The 25,597-nt window shown below is 34.8% G+C and overlaps 1 protein-coding gene across 1 annotated transcript in view; it reads left to right on the top strand.

Moving 5' to 3' along the window:
* Positions 1–25,597, top strand: part of LOC136033637 (CD109 antigen-like) — a 205,519-nt gene that overhangs the window by 14,396 nt on the left and 165,526 nt on the right. The window contains exon 4 of the mRNA XM_065714447.1: positions 9,491–9,603. Coding sequence (XP_065570519.1) covers positions 9,491–9,603 — 113 coding nt within the window. The remainder of the gene's footprint in view (positions 1–9,490; positions 9,604–25,597) is intronic.

Genomic DNA, 25,597 nt, shown 5'->3' with positions numbered 1-25,597 from the left:
TCTCTTCTATTTTTCAGTTTTTTCCTTTTTTTTTAAGTTTTTTTTTTAGTTTTTACTTTTTTTTTCCTTTTTTTCTTTTTAGTTTATTTTTGGTTTTTACCTTTTTTTTAGCTTTTTTAGTTTTTTTCGTTTTTTCTTTTTACTTTTTTTTTTAGTTTTTATCTTTTTTATTTTTTTTTATTTTATTCTTAATTTTATTCATTTATATATCCCCCTGTGCACCCCGGCGTCCCCTTTGTAGTTATGTCCCTGTGTCCCGGTCGTCGTCATTTATACTCCCTGTGTCCCGGTGCTTTGTTGATTGCTAATCGAACATTCCTTTTGTCCCGGTCGCTTTCTCTTTGAGTGTCGTCATTTATTTAGATTGTTTCTCCTTTATTTTTCAGTTTTTTTCCTTTTTTTAGTTTTTTTTCTTTTTTAATTCTTTTAGTTTTTACCTTTTTTAGTTTTTTAGTTTTTTAGATGAAAATTTTTTTTAGTTTTTTTCCTTTTTTTCTTTTTAGTTTTTTATTGGTTTTTACCTTTTTTTTTAGCTTTTTTAGTTTTTTTCGTTTTTTCTTTTTACTTTTTTTTTAGTTTTATCTTTTTTATTTTTTTTATTTTTATTCTTAATTTTATTAGTTTTCTTTTTCTCTTCTATTTTTCAGTTTTTTCCTTTTTTTAAGTTTTTTTTTTAGTTTTTAGTTTTTTTAGTTTTTTTTCCTTTTTTTCTTTTTAGTTTTTTATTGGTTTTTACCTTTTTTTTTAGCTTTTTTAGTTTTTTTCGTTTTTTCTTTTTACTTTTTTTTTAGTTTTTATCTTTTTTATTTTTTTTTATTTTATTCTTAATTTTATTAGTTTTCTTTTTCTCTTCTATTTTTCAGTTTTTTCCTTTTTTTAAGTTTTTTTTTTTTTTTTTAGTTTTTTAGTTTTTTTAGTTTTTTAGCTTTTTTATTTTTTTTATTAGTTTTTAGTTTTTAGTTTTTTTTAGTTTTTTACCTTTTTTTAGTTTTTTTAGTTTTTTTAGTTTTTTAGATTTTTTAGTTTTTTTATTAGTTTTTAGTTTTTTTTGTAGTTTTTGCCTTTTTTTAGTTTTTTCAGTTTTTTTTAGTTTTTAGTTTTTTACCTTTTTTTAGTTTTTTTTTTAGTTTTTTAGCTTTTTTAGTTTTTTTTTCTTTTTAGTTTTTTTTGTAGTTTTTACCTTTTTTAGTTTTTTTTCTTATTTTGTATTAGTGTGAAATAATTCAGACGTCATATGCGGACAAACCCGACGTCACCTGATCCACAGATCCACAGATCCACAGACAACTTATTTTTATATATATAGATATATATATATATATATATATATATATATATATATATATATATATATATATATATATATATATATATATATCTATATATATATAAAAATAAGTTGTCTGTGGATCTGTGGATGGATCAGGTGACGTCACCTGAAAAAACTGGATCAGGTGACGTCAAAACTGAAAAAACTAAAAAAGGCAAAAACTACAAAAAAAACTAAAAACTAATAAAAAAAATAAAAAAGCTAAAAACTGAAAAAACTAAAAAAAGGCAAAAACTACAAAAAAAAACTAAAAACTAATAAAAAAAGTAAAAAAGCTAAAAAACTAAAAAAACTAAAAAAACTAAAAAAAGGTAAAAAACTAAAAAAAATAAAAAATAAAAAAAAAATAAAAAAAAGGAAAAAACTGAAAAATAAGCTAAAATAAAGGTAAAAACCAATAAAAAACTAAAAAGAAAAAAAGGAAAAAACTAAAAAAAATTTTCATCTAAAAAACTAAAAAAAACTAAAAAAGGTAAAAACAAAAAGAACTAAAAAAGAAAAAAATAAATGACGACACTCAAAGAGAAAGCGACCAGGACAAAAGGAATGTTCGATTAGCAATCAACAAAGCACCGGGACACAGGGAATATAAATGACGACCAGGACATAAGTAAAAAAAAAACTATCTATATATATAAAAATAAGTTGTCTGTGGATCTGTGGATCGTGGATCAGGTGACGTCACCTGAAAAAACTGGATCAGGTGACGTCAAAACTGAAAAAACTAAAAAAAGGCAAAAACTACAAAAAAAACTAAAAACTAATAAAAAAAATAAAAAAGCTAAAAAACTAAAAAAACTAAAAAAAGGCAAAAACTACAAAAAAAACTAAAAACTAATAAAAAAGCTAAAAAACTAAAAAAACTAAAAAAAAGGCAAAAACTACAAAAAAAACTAAAAACTAATAAAAAAAAATAAAAAAGCTAAAAAACTAAAAAAACTAAAAAAACTAAAAAAAGGTAAAAAACTAAAAAAACTAAAAACTAAAAAAAACTAAAAAAAAGGAAAAAACTGAAAAATAAGCTAAAATAAAGGTAAAAACCAATAAAAAACTAAAAAAAAAAACTGAAAAAACTAAAAAAAGGCAAAAACTACAAAAAAACTAAAAACTAATAATCAACAAAGCACCGGGACACAGGGAGTATAAATGACGACCAGGACATAAGTAAAAAAAAAAATTAACAAAACTAAAAAGAAGGTAAAAACTACAAAAAAACTAAAAAGAAAAAAAAAACTAAAAACTAATAAAAAAACTAAAAAATCTAAAAATCTAAATAAACTAAAAAAGAAAAAAAAAGGAAAAAAATAAAGGAGAAAAACAAAACTAAAAAACGAATGTATATACAGACCGGTACACCGGGATACAAATGACGACCGGGACACAGGGAATATAAATGACGACCGGGACACAGGGACACAACTACAACGGGGACACCGGAGGAAACAGGGGGATATAAATGACGACCGGGACAAAAAAACTAAAAAGAAAAAAAAACTAAAAACTAATAAAAAAACTAAAAAATCTAAAAATCTAAATAAGCTAAAAAAGAAAAAAAAAAGGAAAAAAATAAAGGAGAAAAACAAAACTAAAAAACGAATGTATATACAGACCGGGACACCGGGATACAAATGACGACCGGGACACAGGGAATATAAATGACGACCGGGACACAAGGACACAACTACAACGGGGACACCGGGGGAAACAGGGGGATGTAAATGACGACCGGGACACCGGGACAGGGAATGGTCGATTAGCAATCACCATCAACAAAGCTCAAGGGCAATCATTAGAATCATGAGGTATAGATCTGAATACAGATTGTTTTCCCATGGACCATTATATGTTGCATGTTCAAGAGTCGGTAAACCTGACAATCTATTTATATGCAAAGACAATGGGACAGCAAAGAATGTTGTATATTCGCAAGTTTTACGTAGTTAAAACCATATATATATATATATATATATATATATATATATATATATATATATATATATATATATATATATATATATATATATATATATATATATATATATATATCTATCTATATTCACAGGTGGGACATAGGGACACAACTACAATGGCGCGTAACTATTATGGCGCGTAACGACTTACGCGCGCGGGGGGGCTTGGGGGGGGCGCGAAGCGCCCCCACCAACTAGGTGTTGGGGTGGCGCGAAGCGCCACCCCAACAGCTAGTATATATATATATATATATATATATATATATATATATATATGTTTTTAACTACGTAAAACTTGCGAATATACAACATTCTTTGCTGTCCCATTGTCTGTGCATATAAATAGATTGTCAGGTTTACCGACTCTAGAACATGCAACATATAATGGTCCATGGGAAAACAATCCGTATTCAGATCTATACCTCAAGATTCTAATGATTGCCCTTGAGCTTTGTTGATGGTGATTGCTAATCGACCATTCCCTGTGTCGCCGTCGCCATTTATATATCCCCCTGTGCCCCCAGGCGTCCCCGTTGTAGTTGCGTCCCTGTGTCCCGGTCGTCATTTATATTCCCTGTGTCCCGGGCGTCATTTGTGTCCCGGTGCCCAGTCTGTGATTTCTCTTTGAGTGTCCCGGGCGTCATTTATATTCCTTGTGTCCCGGTGTCCCAGTCTGTGATTTCTCTTTGAGTGTCCCGGGCGTCATTTATATTCCTTGTGTCCCGGTGTCCCGGTCGTCATTTGTGTCCCGGTGTCCCGGTCTGTATATACATTCGTTTTTGAATTGGACTTTTTTTTTAGTTTTTAGTTTTTTACCTTTTTTTTTAGTTTTTTTAGTTATACCTCATGATTCTAATGATGCCCTTGAGCTTTGTTGATGGTGATTGCTAATCGAACATTCCCTGTGTCCCCGTCGTCATTTATATATCCCTTTGTGCCCCCCGGCGTCCCCGTTGTAGTTGTGTCCCTGTGTCCCGGTCGTCATTTATATTCCCTGTGTCCCGGTCGTCATTTGTATCCCGGTGTCCCGGTCTGTATATACATTCGTTTTTGAAATGGTATATGATGAAATAAATTTTAGTATTTTTCCCCTTTTTCTTTTTAGTTTTTTTTGTTTTTACTTTTTTTAGTTTTTTTTAGTTTTTTTTAGTTTTTTTTTCTTTTTCTTTTTAGTTTTTTTTTTTCTTTTTATTTTTTTTAGTTTTGTTTTTCTCCTTTATTTTTCATTTTTTTCCTTTTTTTATTTCTTTTCTTTTTTAGTTTTTTTTAGTTTTTTTGCTTTTTTAGTTTTTTTATTAGTTTTTAGTTTTTTTTCTTATTAGTTTTTTGTAGTTTTTACCTTTTTTTTTTGTTTTTTTTGTACTTATGTCCTGGTCGTCATTTATACTCCCTGTGTCCCGGTCGTCATTTGTCTCTCGGTGCTTTGTTGATGGTGATTGCTAATCGAACATTCCTTGTGTCTCGGTCGCTTTCTCTTTGAGTGTCCCGGTCGTCATTTATATTCCCTATGTGCCGGTATCCCGGTCGTCATTTGTGTCCCGATGTCCCGGTCTGTAATTTCGTCAGTCGAAAACATGACGTCAGTCGACACACAAACATGACGTCACTCGACAGACACACACACACACACACACACAGACAACTTATTTTTATATATATAGATTTAGTTTATATTTTGGTTTGACTTGGTTTATGCAAACAAATTTGGGCTATATGTTTGTTTCTAAACTGTTATATATGCATCATATTCTGTTTCATTTCATTAGCATTAATCGAACTTCACTTCCCGAGTGTCTATTATATAACCGATAAGTACCAATTTTTACGCACAATATGCAATCAAAATGTAGTTAACACATTTTGAAGGGGCTTCCACTATACCTTACACCCCCTTCCAATATGCAAATATATATATATATATATATATATATATATATATATATATATATATATATATATATATATATATATATATATATTATATATATATATATATATATAATATATAAAATAAATATATTATTTTATAATATATAAAATAAATATATAGCCAAATATATTTTCCGTGTGTTTTCTGTTTTTTTTTATTTCGTCAGTGTTGATTGAGTTTATGAGTACACGGTATGAAACAAGAGTGAAGCATGGGAAATATATATAACTTGGGCTATATATTTGCACAATAAGGAAGTTGGGGCAAAGCCATGCCGAGGGGGAGGGGGGTTGGCCCTCCCTGAAATATTTATCTGAGACGAAACAAGATGTAGATAATTTTGGAGACCACAATGTCTTTGCATGACGATAAATAAAAAGTTGAAAAAGGGATAAATCCTTTTAATAGACAATGATAAATTTCACAACAAAATACAAAAAGGATTTATCACAATTTGAACTAAGACGAAAAAAACCTGACAAAAGTACACGTAAATAAATTTTGGATATGTTTTTTTTTAAGTTTTTGTCCTCCCCTCACCCTCCGGAAAAATAAACCCTCCCGACAGAATTTCTGGATATGGCCCTCTTTGGGGGGAAAGCGTAGCGGAAGCACTTTAAACATGTGTTAACTACAATTTTTCTACATATTATGAAGTAAAAGTTGTTTTCTTAACATGTTTCCTTCTCTACAGCCCCAATTATTGGCTCATGCCCAATTTATACTTGCCAATTTAGTTAATATAAGCGGTCAGTCAACTCAACTTTCGGTTAAGCCGGAAAATAAGGCAGTTGGTGCGTTCATAAAAATGTCAATCATTATTTGCTAAAAACAACCCGGTATGGTCAAGTGGATGGACGCGAGATCTATTGCACTTTGGTGTAGGCTTCGGATAACTGGCTCTCAACTAATGGGAGCGGGCTCGGTTCCCGCCACCGGATATTTTATTTTGTCGTAAAATTTAAGACTCAGTGTGCCAAGACCGAGAAGCTATGAGCGTCCCCTGGCGCAGAAATTTTAGAGGCGCAAAATTTCAACAAGTAATCTAACAATTGTAATCGTTTTGTAATTTTGAAATTTATTAATAAAGTAGAGGATGCAGGTACTAAATGGAAATAATTGATAAATTATTAATTAAGTAATAAAATAAAAATAAATTAAAAGTAAAAATGGTTATACAATAATATAAAAATGGTTAATGGTAATTACATATTTTAAATAATAAATTAAAAAATAATGAAATTAATTTCTTATTAATTAATAAATTGAAAGTAATTTCGCTAAATAAATGAAAATTTTGCTAAAATTTGTCCTAAAATTTTTGTGGAATATACGGGGGGGGGGGACTAATCAAGATTTTGCACCTTGCGCAAAAAAGGCCGAACCGTCACTGAATATAGCCGGCACATTAATAGTTGGAAAAAACTTACGTAGCTAATAGTGTTGGTTAAAGCCAAAGAGCGTATATCTCGTACTCTTTTCATAAATGAGATAGGAAAAAAAAAGAAAAATATTGATGTAGCAAATATTTTTCTACTGATTGTATTTTCAAAGGGATATTTATTAAATGGGTAATACGGGGGTATTTTATCCCAGATGTCTCCATAGTGCAATTTCCAACCATAGGACGCCTCCATACTGCTTGTTGTAATCTTCCAATTTTACAAGCACGTGCTTTTTCTAATTAGTTTTCCTGGAAAAAAGTTTGACTTTAAGTTACTTCAACTAATCATCGTTTTTTATATATCTCCCATGTCAAACTCACAATCGACATCTTCTTAAAGATTGTTCTTTTGCCCACTAACAAACCCTTGAAAAAAAAAAAAAAAAAAAACAAACAAAAAAACAATAAACAAACTGTAAAATGCTGTCCCATAACTCCTTGCGCTTTTTAGGTAATATATATTGTTTCGGCCAATGTATTTTTTTTTACTTACTATATTTTGTCTTTATCCTGAAATCCAGATTGCTGTTGTTTTTTATGTTTATCTTATTTCACTTCTCCTTTTGTGTATTATTCCAAAGTTTTTCTTTCTTTTGTTTGAATAGATGATAAATTATTATTTTATCTTGACGCAGTCTTATTTATTTTGCCCCAAGATGAAGCCACATTAGCCCATTCTGCTCATCCCTGTAATTCTAAAAGACTTTGTCCTAGGAGCAAAAGGCTGTTACAAGGTAGATATCTATATGTTTTCAGAACGTCTCTTCCACCTAGAAAAATTACAAATTATGATTCCAGGGATTTTTGGATCGGGACACAAATGACGACCGGGACACCAGGACATCTATATATATAAAAATAAGTTGTATGTGTGTGTGTGTGTCGAGTGGCGTCATGTTTGTGTGTCGACTGACGTCATGTTTGTCGACTGACGAAATTACAGACCGGGACATCGGGACACAAATGACGACCGGGACATAGGGAATATAAATGACGACCGGGACACTCAAAGAGAAAGCGACCGGGACACAAGGAATGTTCGATTAGCAATCACCATCAACAAAGCACCGGGACACAAATGACGACCGGGACACAGGGAATATAAATGACAACCACTAAAAAGAAAAAAGGGGAAAAACACAAAAATTTATTTCATCATATACCAGTTCAAAAACGAATGTATATACAGACCGGGACACCGGGACACAAATGACGACCGGGATACAGGGAATATAAATGACGACCGGGACACAGGGACACAACTACAATGGGGACGCCGGGGGGCACAGGGGGATATATAAATGACGACGGGGACACAGGGAATGTTCGATTAGCAATCACCATCAACAAAGCTCAAGGGCAATCATTAGAATCATGAGGTATAACTAAAAAAAAAACTAAAAAAAGGTAAAAAACTAAAAACTAAAAGAAAGACCAATTCAAAAACGAATGTATATACAGACCGGGACACCGGGACACAAATGACGACCGGGACACAAGGAATATAAATGACGACCGGGACACTCAAAGAGAAATTACAGACTGGGATACCGGGACACAAATGACGACCGGGACACAGGGAATATAAATGACGACCGGGACACAGGGACACAACTACAACGGGGACGCCGGGGGGCACAGGGGGATATATAAATGACGACGACGACACAGGGAATGGTCGATTAGCAATCACCATCAACAAAGCTCAAGTGCAATCATTAGAATCACAGGGACACAACTACAATGGCGCGTAACTAATATGGCGCGTAACGACTTACGCGCCCGGGGGCTTGGGGGGGGGCGAAGCGCTCCCACTAACTAGGTGTTGGGGTGGCGCGAAGCGCCACCCCAACAGCTAGTATAATAATAATTTTATAGATATGAGGACGTCATACCTGGGAGTATGACGTCCTCTTTCAACAATTTGGGCAAATGTAATAATAATTTTATAGATATGAGGACGCCATACCTGAGTGCATGACGTCCTCTTCCGACACTTTCGGCAAATATTTATAGGTATTAGGACGTCATACCTGAGAGTATGACGTCCTCTTTCGACAATTTGGGCAAATAATATTTTATTTCTCAAAAACTACTCTGTATATTTAATGCACTGCACACCAAAATGAAACCATATTCAGTCATCAATTTTGATTGTCCAAGATTCTTTTAATTTTATTACTCAAACAGAAACGGTTCTCTAGCAAAGCTTAAGAGCAATATTTTAAATATTATGCTAGATTCAAAACATTTGGAATACGCCTTTTCATATTAGGCACTTTTGGCTTAATATGGTTTCAAAATACATGTTCTTAAGGATTACTCTCGCTCGGTTCTATGCTGCTTCCCGGTTTTATGACGGTAAGAAGATAGATTCGTCATACTTGAGAGTTTCCTATGCCGTAAGTTTGAAATTGTTTCAGAAATACCTAAATTTCTCACAAGTCTTTTTCTTTTGTCAAAAGTTTGGTGATAAAGAAAAATTTTGTCTTGAATCTTCATTTGATGTTAGGCACATTGTTTTATTACTTTTGCAGAAGTCGGAAAAAAATTTCGGGGTTCTGAGCAAACAATATTATTTGACTCAAACTTAAGTCGTTTAGTAGCCAATAGTGAATTGTGTTAAGTTATTAAATTGTGTAGGGTTTGAGCAGGACCGTATCCAGAGTTTGAGCAGACCGGAGGGGGTGAGGGGCTTTAAAAAAAACTGCAAAACGCGATAAAAAATTGTTTGTGTGTATATATTGTTTTATAACTTTTGCAGGAGTCGGAAACAAATTTCGGGGGTCTGAGCATTAAATATTATTTGATTTTAGTTCGGTTTCGTGCTATCCCAGTGAACACAGAATTGCGTGCTTTTGACGACGCTGTGGATGTCTATATGTTGGATCCGAAAGGAAATGTCGTCAGGCGATGGCTATCCAGACAGGTAATTATTATTCTGTTTTGATATTAAATCGGGGGGATATATTGTACAATAATGATATGTTTTTCTTCTCAAAATTACGTACATAAGTCATTAAATAAAACGAGTAAGTTTCATTTATTGATGAGTATTTGTTAAGTGTCTGGAGTCTGTTATTCTTCTATTTCTTTTAAAGCAGATGGACAAGGTTTGAAAGATGTGGCTTTGATTTATGCACATGTTTTGAAATATAATACTGCAGCCTCCTCGTATTTTAAAGGGGCCTGAAACACAATGATAAATTCTCCTCCTTCATCCTATCCTGTCCAGAGATTCATCTTCGGGCTTTGGAGTCTAAATAAGAGTAGATCAAATATTTGTTTGCTTGCATTTAATTTCTAAGTTTTATTCTTAGAGGTATTATCTATTAATGGTGATTAATAGATAATGGTGAATAGTTACGCAACATAAAATCCAGTATATCTTGGCCTGGTCATAGTAGTTGTAAGATTGTTGGACTCAGTAGAATCAGGATGGAAATAATACGCTTTAGCTTACTTTCTGCTATAAATGTGTTCATTCCTTCCCACAGGTCGGGAGAAAAATGGTAGCTGATAAATTGATCCCCCTTCGGGTCCCCTCCATCCCATGAAAGGATAATATAAAGGTTGAACCTGTTTCCAAGTATGGATATATCAGAAAAAGTTGGTTCCGTTGGAGCTATCTTTTTTGCCGGGCATGCAAATCACTGCAAAGCTGCCAATCATTATAAAAAAACAATAACAAAAATAATAAAAAATAAAAAAACAAAATAAAAATGAATAAATAAAATATAATAAACAAAACAAAAGACAATATAATCAAATGGGCCGAAAACTAGTGATCACGTAACCGGGATCACATGACTCAGACAACATACGGACGGTTTCCCGGCGATGTTTGGTGCTGGACTACCTCAGGCCTCCGGAAGATTGGTACACAACGGATCACCATCTGTCGTTCCCATGGAGAATGATGAATACGGATGACTACGGGATGAGCTCTGGTCTCTGGCTCAGGATCTTCTGACATGGAGATCAGCCATTGCTTCCCAATGCGCCACTAGGCGTCGGAGAATCTAAGTCAACGTAATGGTAATTTGCCCCGTTAACATAATTCAGGTTGCCCTTACTATATAATTATAATAATAGAAAAAGAGAGTTTAGCTTTAGAGAGGAGGGCGCTGCCATCTGTGATGGGAAACAAACTGGCGCGTTAATTAAATTTTGATATTGTGGTGCAGTAACAGCTCTTAAACTACAAAAAAAAACGGTCCTTGGGTAATACCTACTTTTTGTCGACGTTACCGAGTGGGCTTAAGGTTTACGTTTTCATACGAGCTTTTGGTGCATTATTTTTCTACTTCTCACAATTCCAATATTTTGTAGAAAACAATTTTGATGTTGTTCGATAGCTGAGAGTCAGCTTTATCCAGCTACCCAATTACATTTGTGTAATCGGGTTTGTATTTATTTTAGATTGAAAATGCACTTTTCGCATTTTTCAAGCATTTTCCGTGAAAAAGTCTAAGCAATATCATAATCCTGGTTCGGTGAATGATTTCATCTAAAACCCATGAATCCAACAATAGAAGTATCTTATCCTCTTGGTGCAGTTTAGGGATTCGCAAAATCGCATGTTTCTGAGGTACTAACCTAATCAGTGAAACTTCACTTGTACGTCCTTATTTATTTTACTGTTTCTGTATTTGGTCGAGTACGTTTGATGCTCATCTCTAGTCTCTTCATATTTTGCAAAATAATGCAGTAAAGGTTCTGGCGAATGAACCTCGTCGATTTGATATACAAACGTGGTCAATTTATGAACGCATTAAAATTGTGCCAGTATATTCTTTCCTATTTCTATTCCTAAAATAGCACAATGACAAACCAATGCTTGTTTCTGTTACGCAACTATCTGTCATTCAACAGCGGTTTTGTAATAACATCATAGACCAGAAACATTCCCGGAAACAAAGAGGAATTAAATATCAATTTCAGATTTTTTACGAGTTAGAAAAAAATTTTGCCCCCCCCCCTTCGCCCGAAAAAACAACACCCCCCAAAAAATCCTGAATATGCCCCTGTTAATTATACTTCAGTTTCTACCCCTTCCTCCCCTCGTCTCTCCTTTAGAACTATTTATGTATTTATCTGAAGGCTTAGTGAGAGTTGGAATGTTTTTTGCCTGAAAATGCACTCTTTGAGGTATCTCTCTCCATCCCTAACTAGCCGAAATATTTTCAAGGTCTAAACAAATTTCACTGGCTTAGGTAAATTCTCTTTTGTTTCACAATTCCAAACATTTTCATATAGGGGCTTTTAACTTCTGCAATGGAGTTCTCTGATTGCTTTGTAGTTAGGGGTGGGTGGGAGGTAGATACCTCAAAGGGTGCATCTTAATGCCTAAACGTCCCAACTCTCATTGAGCCTTCAGATAAATGCAGAATTGGTTCTAAGCGAGAGACGATGGAAGGATGAAGATAGAAATATATCTATATATATAAAAATAAGTTGTCTGTCTGTCTGTCTGTGGATCAGGTGAAGTCATGTTTCTGTGTTGACTGACGTCATGAAATTAGTTGTCGTCATTTTTGCTTTGACGGTGACGTCATTAACGGTATTTAAGACATGCGTTAATGCGTTCACGCTGCTGATAGAGAAAGTAAGAAAAGAAAGCGTGCCGAGGAATCACAAGAACAGCAAGAAAACAGGCTTGCAGCTGATAGAGAAAGTAAGAAAAGAAAGCGTGCCGAGGAATCACAAGAACAGCAAGAAAACAGGCTTGCGGCTAAAGAGCGCAAAACCGCGCAGTTAGATGAAAATCCACCAGGAAAGCGAGAGTCAAAACATATCAAAACTGAAAATGATAGCGATGATGATTGGGTTTGGGATTTTAACTTGGATAAGGTCATCAATGCCTACCAGATTTAAGTTAAAAAACAAAGGTTCGGCGATATGTACTTCATAGTGACGCTGAAAAATAAAGAAGAAAAAAATGAAAAATGTAAAAAACTAAAAAGAAAAAACACTCAAAGATAAATTACAGACCGGGACACAAATGACGACCGACAAAGAGGGAATATAAATGACGAACGGGAACCTCAAAGAAAAATTACAGACTGGGACACCCGGACACAAATAACGACCGGGAATATAAATGACGACCGGGACACAGAGACACAACGACAACGGGGACGCCGGGGGCACAGGCGGGATATATAATTGACGACTGAGACACAGGGATTGTTTGAATAGAAATTACTGACCGGCACACAAATGACGACCGGGACACTGGGACACAGGGAATATAAATGACGACCGGGACACTCAAAGAGAAATTACAAACTGGGACACCAGGACACAAATGACGACCGGGACACAGGAAATATAAATGCTATTTATATGCACAGACAATGGGACAGCGAAGAATGTTGTATATTTGCATGTTTTACGTAGTTAAAAATATATATTTATATCTATCTCTATTCACAGGTGGGACACAGAGACACAGCTACAATGGCGCGTAACTAATATGGCGCGTAACGACTTACGCGCGCGGGGGGGCTTGGGGGGGGGCGAAGCGCCCCACCAACTAGGTGTTGGGGTGGCGCGAAGCGCCACCCCAACAGCTAGTATATATATAATTCCCAGGGAAATATCCAGGACTTTTGTTTGGGGGGTTGTACTAAAAATTTCGAAAAATACATCAAAAATTTGAAATTGATATTTAATTCCTCTTGTTTTCCGGGAATATTTCTGGTCTGCGCTGTTATTATGAAATCAAAGAGTAAAATTCAACCCCAAAATGAGCAGAATTCATTCCGTATAGGAGGTCCTCATCCTAACCTCCACCTCATGGCCGCAGAAACTTCGGATGGTGCTCATTGCGTCAGAAATTGAGAGTTAGTCCTTTTTTATAAGTCGAAAATGATTGGAGACCAACCAGTCGCGGGGGGGGGTAAACGTCGGCTCCCTCAAAGGACTTAGTCTACACTGACTACTTTGCCTTGACTTCCTAACCGGTTAAAACGATATCCGTCTTACTGCGTCTTCCAGATCCACAATCATTTTTCTGCAGCTTCAGTCTCAAACTTCCACAACTATTCTTCAGTGCCTTCTCTGCAATTCTCGTATGATTTATCACATAAAAACTTTTTTTTACAAAACCCTTTTTCCTTCCACACTACTAGCCTTGTCTCCAATATTCCTAGCCACCTTTCTGACTGTCCTTTTTGAAGTATCGGCTGCTACTTCACAAACTATTCTTTATCAAGTTTATTCGCCCATATACATTATCAAGTCATATACATTCCAATTTTGTAATGCGGAACCCTCCTATTTTTAACATCTCCTTTTTTAACAACTTAACAACTATTTTTAACAACTTTACCCGTAACATCAACAACCGCAATTCAGGGCCTTAATGTATATATGCACATAAGAAAGGGAAATTGATCCGAAAGATCATCCCCTCCCCTTCAAAATTTTCAAGTGGCCTAAAAACGCTCTTGTATCTAACCTGCCAAGTCTTCAATTTGTGAATAAAGTAATAATATGGTTAGTCGTCGTACTATAATGTGTGTATTATGTTAATTGTTAACTTATGGGTTATTCCGAAGCAGTTTTTTTTAACCATTGTTGTTTTTCTTCCTTACACCAAATTGGCCTAAGCTATCTGCCTAAGGAGTCTAGGTGTTTACTTCCTCCTGGAAAGTACCCCCATAAAATACCCCCTCCCCCAGAAAACTCCCCCCACGAAAAAGTCCCCCTCACACAAAATTGAGCAACCAAAGAGAAAGTACAAAAAAGGGGACCCTAAAATATTAATCAGATGTCCTAAGGGATCACAAAAGGACCAGATATTAAAAATAGTTTGGTCTCCAAACAGTGATTGGTCTCCAGTCACTTTTGAACTCTCAATTTCTGATCGAATGAGCATTATCCAAAGTTTCTGTGAATTTCGTAATAACGGCGTAGAACATAAATCTTCCCAGAAATAAAGAGGGATTAAATATCAATTTTTACCTCCACCCTCCCCTCGTCTCTCTTAGACCTAATTCTGTATTTATTTAAATAAAATAAAAATTATAGGAAGTATCTCCCAGGGATGATCATCCTATGAAACCATAGGCCCTAGAACATTAGGAGAGGGGTCATTCGAATAAAAATCGCCAAACAAAATAGAGGGCAAATAGCCTCCTTCCCCTACCTCCTTCCCGCAAAAGACATTCAAATGAAATTCTGAGGTAGTCATTTGTTTCATCATAATTAAAAATTCTAATAAATATGTCTATGGGGATTACAAGACCCTCCACAGCCCTTCGGAGAAGTGCTGTAAGTTTTGCAATTTGTCCATTGGTTACAGATAATATTTGTTATACACTATGTGTAAATATTTGTTATTGGGAAACATACGGACATTTTCTGATAATTCTAGTCCTTCTTTTATGAGTCGAAAGTGGATGGTGACCAACCAGCTCCTATCCTAAAACTATTTCGATATCTGGTCCTTTTTGTAACTCCTTCGGACATCTGAATAGGATTTTCCTCGGGGTGTATTTTTCGGGGGGGGGGGGTGCCAACTCCCCTGTCTAAGCTATCAATCTGAAAGATGCCATCAATCTGTATTAGTACCAGTCTCATTAAGTCCTACACCTAAAAAGTCTTATTTCTTCCTGGAATTACGTCAATCAAACAGTTAGTGGTAACGAACTGTAGTAAGGAGTGACCCGGCTCAATAGTAACCGAAACTCTAAAAAATAGAATTTTGATACAAATAGTTACATCAAAAGAATCACATTTTAATGCTGATTAAATATATAAGTTTCATCAAGATTAGTCTTACCCGTCAAAAGTTACAAGTCTGAGAAAATTTGCCTCATTTAGAAAATAGGGGGAAACATCCCCTGAAAGTCATACAATCTTAACGAAAATCACACCATCAGATTCAGCGTATCAGAGATCCATATTGTAGAAGTTTCAAGCTCCTATCTACAAAAATGTGGAATTTTGCATGTTTTGCCAGAAGACAGATCACGGATGCGTGTTAATTTGTTTTTTTTCCAGGGGTGATTGTATCGACTCAGTGGTCCTAGAATGTCGCGAGAGGGCTCATTCTAACGGAAATTAAAAGTTTTAGTGCCCTTTTTAAGTGACCAAAAAAATTGGAGGGCACCTAGGCCCCCTCCCACGCTCATTTTCCCCCCAAAGTCACCGGATCAAAATTCTGAGATAGCCATTTTATTCACCATGGTCGAAAAAGCTAATAACTATGTCCTTGGGGACGACTTACTCCCCCACAATACCCGCGGGAGGGGCAGCAAGTTACAAACTTTGACCTGTGTTTGCATATAGTAATGTTTATTGGGAAGTGTAAAGACGTTTTCAAGGGAATTTTATTTGTTTTTTTTTTTGGGGGGGGGGGAGAAGTTGGGGGGTTACGTTGGAGGATCTTTCCATGGAGAAATTTGTCATGGGGAAAGAGAATTTCAATGAAGGGGCGCAGGATTTTCTAGCATTATTTAAAAAACAATGAAAAAATAAATATGAAAAGTTTTTTCCACTGAAAGTAAGGAGCAGCATTACAAACTTAAAACGAATAGAAATTATTACGCATATGAGGAGTTTACCTCCTCGTAATTCCGGCCTTTGTGATTTAGGGGTCATTCTTAAGGAATTGGGACAAAATTTAAGCTTTAGTGTAAAGAGCGAGGTATTGACGAGGGGGTGAACCCTCATATACGCAATAAAAACATACGAATATAGAAGTTCGTAGAGTAAGTTAATTCGTCAGTTACGTATATTTTTTACTAATGAAAACGTTCCTAAAAAATTGAAAGTTCTCGTTGCCTTTTTAAGTAATCAAAAAACTGGAGGGCAACTAGGCCTCTTCCCTCGCTCCTTTTCTCTCAAATTCTTCGATTAAAACTGTGAGAAAGCCATTTAGCAAAAAAAATAAATATGCAAATTTCGTTTTAATTATTTATGTGCGGAGAGCCAAGATCAAAACATGCATTAATTCAAAAAACGTCCAGAAATTAAATAAAGAAACAAGTTTTTTTAAACTGAAAGTAAGGAGTGACATTAAAATATAAAATGAACAGAAATTACTTCGTATATGAAAGGGGCTTTTCCTCCTCAATACCCCACTCTTTACGCTAAAGTTTTTTACTGTTTTAAAAAGTAGAGTTAAGAGAAAGAGTCAAATTTTAGCGTAAAGAGCGGGGCGTTGAGAAGGAGAAGCCCCTTTCATATACGAAGTAATTTCTGTTCGTTTTAAGTTTTAATGTCGCTCCTTACTTTCAGTTAAAAAAAACTTGTTTTTTTATTTAATTTGTTCCTAAGCCTGACTTAGAAGCTACTTAATCATTGTGCGTCCTTTTCCCTGCCTAAATAATTCAATGTTCCTAAGTGGCAAGAATGTTCCTTTTCGCAATTGTTTTAGGTATTTAAACTACTGAAAGAATCGGGGCTTCGAGAAAAGCAAACAGTCTCACCAGTGTAGATCAGGAACGAATAAACTCCTCTCTAGACTGGAGCTAACTTACGACCGGACAGGATGAAGTATAAGAAGATACAAAAAGGTACAAAAAGATTTTTTCGGGGGGGGGGGGGGGTACACAAATAATTGTTTTCGGGGGGGGGGGGGTATAAAAAACTGTAAAAAAAAACTTTTCAAAAATTGCTTATATTCATTTTTGTTATGTTTTTGCGAGTCGGAGAAACATTTCGGGAGGAGGGTTCGAACCCCTCCCCCCTCCGACACAGCCTTAACTTCAGCGTGTTACATATCCGTAACTGAAAATAAAAGAAAAGGAAAAAAAAACATCTAAATGAAGCATTGCTCTCTGATTAAATAGGGTTTAGTTTTCTTGAAAGCCGCCTTTCCTCGGGATCTTCCTGTAGCGCTGACTGCAGTTACGATTTTGGTTAGAATGAAAGGTTCACCATTAGGCCAGTATGTGGCCGCATAAGCAAAATTTCTCTTCCGTAGATAGAGGCGAAAAAGAGCTTTTGGCGTAGAAGAGATCCGTAGCCATCTCACAACACCAGGATAGTGCCAGCCTTTTACATCAAACCTGTCCTTCTCGAAATAATTAATAATAATAATAAAAAAAAACATAAGGAGACCCAACAGGCCAAGAACACTCAACAAGACAAACAACACTGATAAAAAATATTGTTCAAAATTAGGCATTGCTTTGTTGTTAACTAGGCTATTGATTCCTTGAAGGGCGCCATTCCTCGTGGTAATCCTGCCGTACTGGTAGCAGTTTTTGTGCTGGTTGCTCTTCGCAGGTTACTGGGTACGGTTTTGGCTAGGGCGAAAGGTCCACCCTGAGGCCTGTATGAGGCCAAATAAGCTGATTTCTCTTCCAAGGATGGAGACGAAAAACCACCAGTACCACCCACAGTAAAACACAAGTATCACCAGAACTTTTGGCGGAGTGGAGGTCAATGAACATGTCACAACGCCAGGACAGCTTCAGCCTTTTATCCCAAGCCTATCATCCTTGGAGCATTCTAATTCGGGGGAAAAGTTGATGACCTGTTTACGCAAATTCAATTGACAAATGATTTTCATAAATGCCTCTGGTTGTTCAGTCAAGTTTTAAGTCAAAGCATAGTTTGTATAATGCATAGAAGATTTGCAAACGCTGCCAAAAACTTAACGACTTCTGCATAAAGAATTTTTTTTAATCTTGATATGAGTGACAATATCCTTAAGAATGTATTTTTTACGAATTCTAAAATTTCTGTTTTAGTCTTTGATTAATTGAAAGTTTATTGTCATTCTTAAGGATATTGTCGCTCAACTCAAGATAAAAAATGCTTTATTTAGAAGCCGTTAAGTTTTGCCAGTGTACATTGTTAAGTTTTTGGTTGGATTCAAATAAAACCATGGTTTTATTTGAATCCTCTATAACCATACCCAGCAGCTTGGCATCAGAATCAAATATATTCCCGAAAATAATCAAAGGATTGTGAGGTATATGCTCCCTTTGGCTTGTGCATTGAGGCAGGGGATTTTTTTGGGTTTCGACTCTCCCCCTTTTTTCCAGATTTTGTTTCTTTTTAATTTGGTTCGCATATTTTGATATTGACAGTGACATCATTAGGCTTTTAAACGGAGCCCTATGCCTGCTTGCAAACGGAGGTGAAAAATATTGTTTGGTAAAAAATAGGTGCAGAACACATATTACTTGTTACAAAACACAACAATTCTAACGACATGCCAAATACTGTTTATTGAATGCAAATGTGTTTTGTAGCATGTATTTTATGTTCTGCATCAGCTATTTTTCATTCTGTTAGAACTATTTTAGAATTATTTAAAGTATTTTCATATTTCGCAAGAATAATTTTTTGTTTTGTAGGAATTATTTAGATTATTTATGAACTTCTTGTATTCTATAAGAAGTAATTGGGATGTTGTTAGAATTTTTGTGTTTTAGTAGCACGTATTTTGTGTTCTGCACCGACTATTTTTCATTCTGTTTGAAGTATTTTAGAAATGAGTAAAGTATTTTTTTTGTATTTTGTGAGAATTGTTTCTGTTATGTAGGAATTGTTTTTGGTTATGTTTGAACTTTTTGTATTCTATAAGAAATATTTGGGATGTTGTTAAAATTAAAACGTAACACCCACGTGCGTGTCCTCCTCAGTTAAAGTGGGGATCCTCCACGGGGTCTGGAAAAACAACTTAATTGTAAATGCGTCATTCTTAACATAAGTAAATATTCCCCTATTAAGTAAGAACTAAAGGAATAATGAAGATTAAACGCCTTGAAAAAATATGCTTGAAAATTTTCAGGATGTCTTGAAATGTCTTGAAGAGAAATGTCTTAAAAACGCCTTGGGATGTCTTGAAACGTCTTGAAGAGAAATGTCTTAAAAAACGTCTTGGGATGTCTTGAAACGTTTTGAAAAACGTCTTGAAGAAAAATGTTTTAGAAAAGGTCTTGGGATGTTTTGAAACGTCTTGAAGAGAAATGTCTTAAAAACGTATCGGGATGTCTTCAAACGTCTTGAAAAAAAAATGTCTTAAAAAACACTAGAGTGGACTCTAGACACGTCCTATTACGTAACAGCCAAGGATAATCTGATTTGGCGGGACCCTGAAGGTTTTTATAGGGAGATCTATATTTGGGGAGGGGCTGAAGGTTTTTAATCATAACAATCTTAGAAATCCTGGGGTAAAGAATTTCTATTAAGGTTTTTTTTTAACAAGCAAACTCTATGACGTAATTAATACCTGCTGGCTGTCATGGAATGACGGGATAAAGATGATGTCGAATGTCGGGATCGGGCTCCGTTTAAAAGCAGAGATAGGGCTCCATTTAAAAGCAGGGAAAGGGCTCTGTTTAAAAGCCTTATGCTGTCATTACTGATTGTTTGATTAGCTGCCCCCTTCGTAACATGTCTCATCCTATCAAAAAAAATTTCTGAAAATTCACGTGTTTTTATCAGTGTTTTTGCACAAATGCTATTTGTTACATTTTCAAGCTTCGGTTTGCAATTATTAACAACTTGTTTGGACAACTTTTAATTTCTTATTACCAGAGAACAATTTTCAGATGAGCTTGGAGATCTATTACAATCAGTTTTTTCTTTTTTTCTTTTTTTTTATATTAATACATAGGGAAAAGGTGGATGTTTTTCCCTAATAGTTTTTTTCTTTGAATTTTCTAGTCAGGTTATGATTTTTTGAAGATTCAGAAAAAGAAACATTTTCACTTGTTTTGGCTTATTAGAGCAGAATTTCTACGCTGGACTTCAGGCAATTCATTTCAAATCGTGTTTCCCCTTAGCCTGCTATCAGTTTAATATTGGTCGCTAGTGCTTTATTGCCCTATTTTATCTCTATGAGCCATCCCAATGTAATAAACTAGTCATAAAAGGACAGCCTCATTTTTTTTGTGAACCGATAGCTAACACAATCTCTCCTAACATGATCTCGAACAGAAATTTTTCTTCTAAAACTTTTTGTGAATTTATTGTTCCTTTTTACTGCCTTGCAGTTTCAAACCAAAGGAATAATTAATCATTTTTACTCGCTCAAAAGTTGACCTGGTAATTTTTTCAAAGTGAATGTTATTCATGTCAAAAGGAATAAGGCTATGAAAATATTGTATAAAACGTATACCGAAACAAAAGGAGGGATAATACCAAAATACGTCACAAAAATAAATAGTTGGAATTAAAACAAGCTTTTCAACATGGAAGTATAAGGGGTTAATCGCTCTTTTCCTCCTAAATATGAAGATAGATAGGCGAGTACACAATACAGGAACAGAAACAAAGGTTTATCCTGGGCTTTGTCAATAATTAATTAAAGAACAAAAACCCGAAAAAGAAGTTTTCTAAAGAAAAGTGAAGTCCATATTAAACTTAAGATCAGAAAAAAATAGAAACCTACAATAACTCAAACTCAAAACAACCAGAAATTACTATTGAAGAATAAAATAAATCCAAAGTGAACAGAAATTAAATGAGCGATCATAGTAAAAAGAACATAAAACAGGTACTAATATAAATGAATAAATAAATCTTAAAACGAGTAAAGCTTAAGTTGCATATGCAAATCAAGCTTAAAACGAACAAAAATATTTTGCTATTGAGGCATAAATGAAACCCAAAACGAAAAGAAATTAAATAAACAATCATAGCAAATATATTCACAATAGTTACTAGTTTAAATGAGTGAATTAATCTTGAAACGAGTGAAACTTGAATTGAATTTGCAAATCCAGTTTGAAACGAAGAAAATCTCTACTAAGAAGAGTTTGGGCTTGCCTCCTTCTTTCAGAGTTAAGAGTTTTTTATTCACCAATAAATACAGACTAGAAATACAATACTCTTAATTCCCCCTCAAAAGGCTCCCTGTCAAAGGATTCAAGGGGGAGACAAAAAGAAATACAATATAAGCAACAACCAAAAAAGAGAATAATACCCAAGGCAGAGTCAAAACGTAGAGAACACAACCACACACCATGAATTAAACACTTGGGAGATATCAACTCCTCAGAGGAAAAGGGGAAAAAATAAAAACAAAAATGCTATTTTATTTGATTCTTAACTAAATGGTGCTTAAGAATCCCTTTAGAAGTCTCAGACGAGTAGCATTGGACTGAAGAAGGTAGGGAATTCCAGACCTATTGAGAAGCAATGAGGGGATCGAAGTCTGACCGCATAGTAGGGGTAGGAGGAATGAAGATATTATGTGAAGAACGAAGGCTATATGGAGCTGAATCAGAAATAAACACAGGAATTTTTTGAAGATATTTTGAAAGATTGCCATGAAGCTGATGAAAGACAAAAAAAAGCACAAGAAAGAATGTAATAGACTGTAGACTTAAGACCGGTTTTGGTGAGGAACGGTTGGTGTCCACCACCAGACGCCGTGCTTTATTATGCATGACAGAAAGTGACCGAGGGAGAAAAAAAGAAGCTTCAGAATAGATCCAGGAAATGCTTGTCTGAATTTTCGAATGATGCTCAAACTCCGTGAAAACTTAACCCTAATAATGGCTATATGGGTTCTAAATGAAAGGTTCTCGTCAAGCAGGATACCAAGAAACAGGACCACCTGATTCTTTGGTCTACACAAGGAGCCTTGTGACACCTGAAGGTGTGTAAGCTGAGGGAAAGCTATACCAGTTCGAGAAAAAATTAGAAAATGCGACTTACCAACATTCAAGACCAAGTAATTCGCATTAAACCATGCAATAACTCTCTCGAATATTGCCACAAGGTTAGACTTGATATCGCATTCCATCTTCCCAAGGATCCCAGGAGTAGTATCATCTGCAAAAGCAATGAGAAAATCTTCATAAGAAGTAGTACTGGAACACGAACGAACATCAGGATGAACATAGCTTAAAGCATGCTAGAGGCCCGTTGTTTTTGACTGCCGGAATCAGATCATTAACATAAATCAGAAATAAAACGGTCCAAGAACAGATCCCTGAGGGATGCCCTAATCCACTTCAGAAGGGATCCGGAAAAACGAGCCAATTGAAATAAGCCTATTAGAAAGATATGACTCAAATCAAGAGAAAGCATTTGATTTTGCACAAATATGCGATAGTTTCCAAAGAAGAATCCGATGTGTCAAAGAATCAAAAACTTTACGAACATCCAAAAATAAAGCTGCCGGGGTGTGACCAGAATCTATCACCGAATGAATGAAGTTCAAGAGAGCTGCGCAAGCATGTTCTGTAGGGTGGTTCGCTCGGAATCCAAACTGGAAATCATGAAAAATTTCCTTTTGCATCCAAAAAACTAAGAAGCCTGGATAGCATAGCATTTTCAAAGATTTTGCTGAAAACACATGGAAGAGAAATTGGCCTGTAATTAGCAGGATCACTCCGAGAACCACCTTTATACAGCACTATAAACTAGCTCGCTTGAGAGATTCATGGAAAATTCCTATCTCGCAAGGCAGATTGACAAGCTTACCCAGTCGTGACAGAATAGCTGGCAGAATGGCACGAGCCAGCCACCTCAAGTTTATACAACCATCCCTTCTATAAGAACCTTAATTTCCCCAGGGGTATAACTTACAATCATCGCCCTCAAATTCTGGTGGTCTGTATCAACCCCAAAAGCCTTGTTATATGATCATTGGGTTATTTTGAATAAGACGACTGTCTCAAAATTTCTATTGGTTGTATTTCAGAAAAACGCGACCTTTGTGTGTGTGTGTGTGGGGGGGGGGGCTGCTCTCTGATCACTTTGACTTTTAAAAAGGGCAATAGAACTTTGATTACCAATCCTATGAGTCCCCTGCAAAGCATTTACGACCACCCTTTCTAAAAGAACCTTATATGCCCCAGGGCATACCTTACAACCCTTTCCATGGAAGATGTGGGGGGTTTTCTTCCCATAGACTTGCAACCTAGTTTTTCGATCACTTCTGGTTGTAAGACTCTTGATTGAAAAGCACGCCTGAAAATGGCGTTAAATTCATTGTCCAAACCCCCGATTCCAAGCTAACCGAAGTTCCAATCGGGATTTATGATAGATGGAATTTTTCCTCTGGCTTTTCCAACCAAAATTATTGATGAGGATGGGCCTTTCTCAAAGGTAATAGTCGAATTTGCTACCAGCATACCACAGCTTGAGGGTATTGGTGCTCCAGCATTGTCACTTCGCTGACATTCTGCGCTGATAAGTTGAATTTCTTTGACTGTGCAAACTAGATTGATTCTTTTGAAGGTGAAAGCGAGTGGCTGACCAACACTAAAAACCTGCCTATGAAATTTCCGCAAAAACTCAGCTGACATTTCTTCGGTATTAAAGGTGTCTTTGGTTGTCATTCTCTTGCTATGAAAGTCGACCTCAACTCCAATTGAGAAAATGACCATATCCTTTTCGTTCTTTGGACATTCTTCGACAGGCACTTTCTGATTGATCGAAAAATTGCCCCATTTTCTCTGTAAAAAGTTAAATGCAATCTGACCACTACTAACAACTTTGTCAGTTTCAGCGGTGAACAGGAGTTTTCGAGCATCAGATGTTACTTGAATATGCCTTGATGATTTTGGAAAATCAGCTGGATTTAGGAAGCACCTATTAGTTGCTGCCTTATCATCTTCATCAACTTTACGGACGCTAAGCAATTTTTGAGGCATTATCAACTAAATCCAAAAGTTAGTTTGTAATTGATTTCTAAGGAATTGATTTTAATTGATTATTCAATTTATTATGAGCCCTCAACTTTTGGTTTTCTATTTCATGGTTTTTGAATTGTTCTAATCCCTTGTCAAAATAAATACACATATTTTTGCAATTACCAGTTTCTTGCTGTTTAAGCAGTTTAATTTAAACTTTTCCATGCATGAAAATCTTCAATTTTTCCACATAAGTGTGACAACGTCATTGCAGTACTGCAATGATGTGTAGAAAAATGACGTCACTGACATGAATCTTTTTTTGAACCTACCTAGATCGTTTTTTTTTATGCGAAAATATCCCAGGATATCAATTTTCCCGAAAAAATATGGAGCCGTTTTCGAGAAAAATAAACACATACATAAAAAAATATTTACAATTATTAATCGTTTATATATATATATATATATATATATATATATATCTATATATATAAAAATAAGTTGTCTGTCTGTCTGTGGATGTGTGGATGGATGTGTCAGGTGACGTCACCTGAAAAAACTGGATTAGGTGACGTCAAAACTGAAAAAACTAAAAAAAGGCAAAAACTACAAAAAAACTAAAAACTAATAAAAAAAATAAAAAAGCTAAAAAACTAAAAAAACTATAAAGGTAAAAACCAATAAAAAACTAAAAAAAAAACTGAAAAAACTAAAAAAAGGCAAAAACTACAAAAAAAAAACTAAAAACTAATAAAAAAAGTAAAAAAGCTAAAAAACTAAAAAAACTAAAAAAACTAAAAAAAGGTAAAAAACTAAAAAAAATAAAAAATAAAAAAAAACTAAAAAAAAGGAAAAAACTGAAAAATAAGCTAAAATAAAGGTAAAAACCATTAAAAAACTAAAAAAAAAAAAAGGAAAAAACTAATAAATGACGACACTCAAAGAGAAAGCGACCAGGACAAAAGGAATGTTCGATTAGCAATCAACAAAGCACCGGGACACAGGGAGTATAAATGACGACCAGGACATAAGTAAAAAAAAAAACTATCTATATATATAAAAATAAGTTGTCTGTGGATCTGTGGATCGTGGATCAGGTGACGTCACCTGAAAAAACTGGATCAGGTGACGTCAAAACTGAAAAAACTAAAAAAAGGCAAAAACTACAAAAAAAAACTAAAAACTAATAAAAAAAATAAAAAAGCTAAAAAACTAAAAAAACTAAAAAAAAGGCAAAAACTACAAAAAAAACTAAAAACTAATAAAAAAGCTAAAAAACTAAAAAAACTAAAAAAAAGGCAAAAACTACAAAAAAACTAAAAACTAATAAAAAAAATAAAAAAGCTAAAAAACTAAAAA

This window comes from Artemia franciscana, chromosome 12 (assembly GCF_032884065.1).
Source record: "Artemia franciscana chromosome 12, ASM3288406v1, whole genome shotgun sequence".
Classification (NCBI taxonomy): domain Eukaryota; kingdom Metazoa; phylum Arthropoda; class Branchiopoda; order Anostraca; family Artemiidae; genus Artemia; species Artemia franciscana.
Note: the sequence above shows the minus strand (reverse complement) of the source record. Positions and strands in the feature narration are given on the sequence as shown.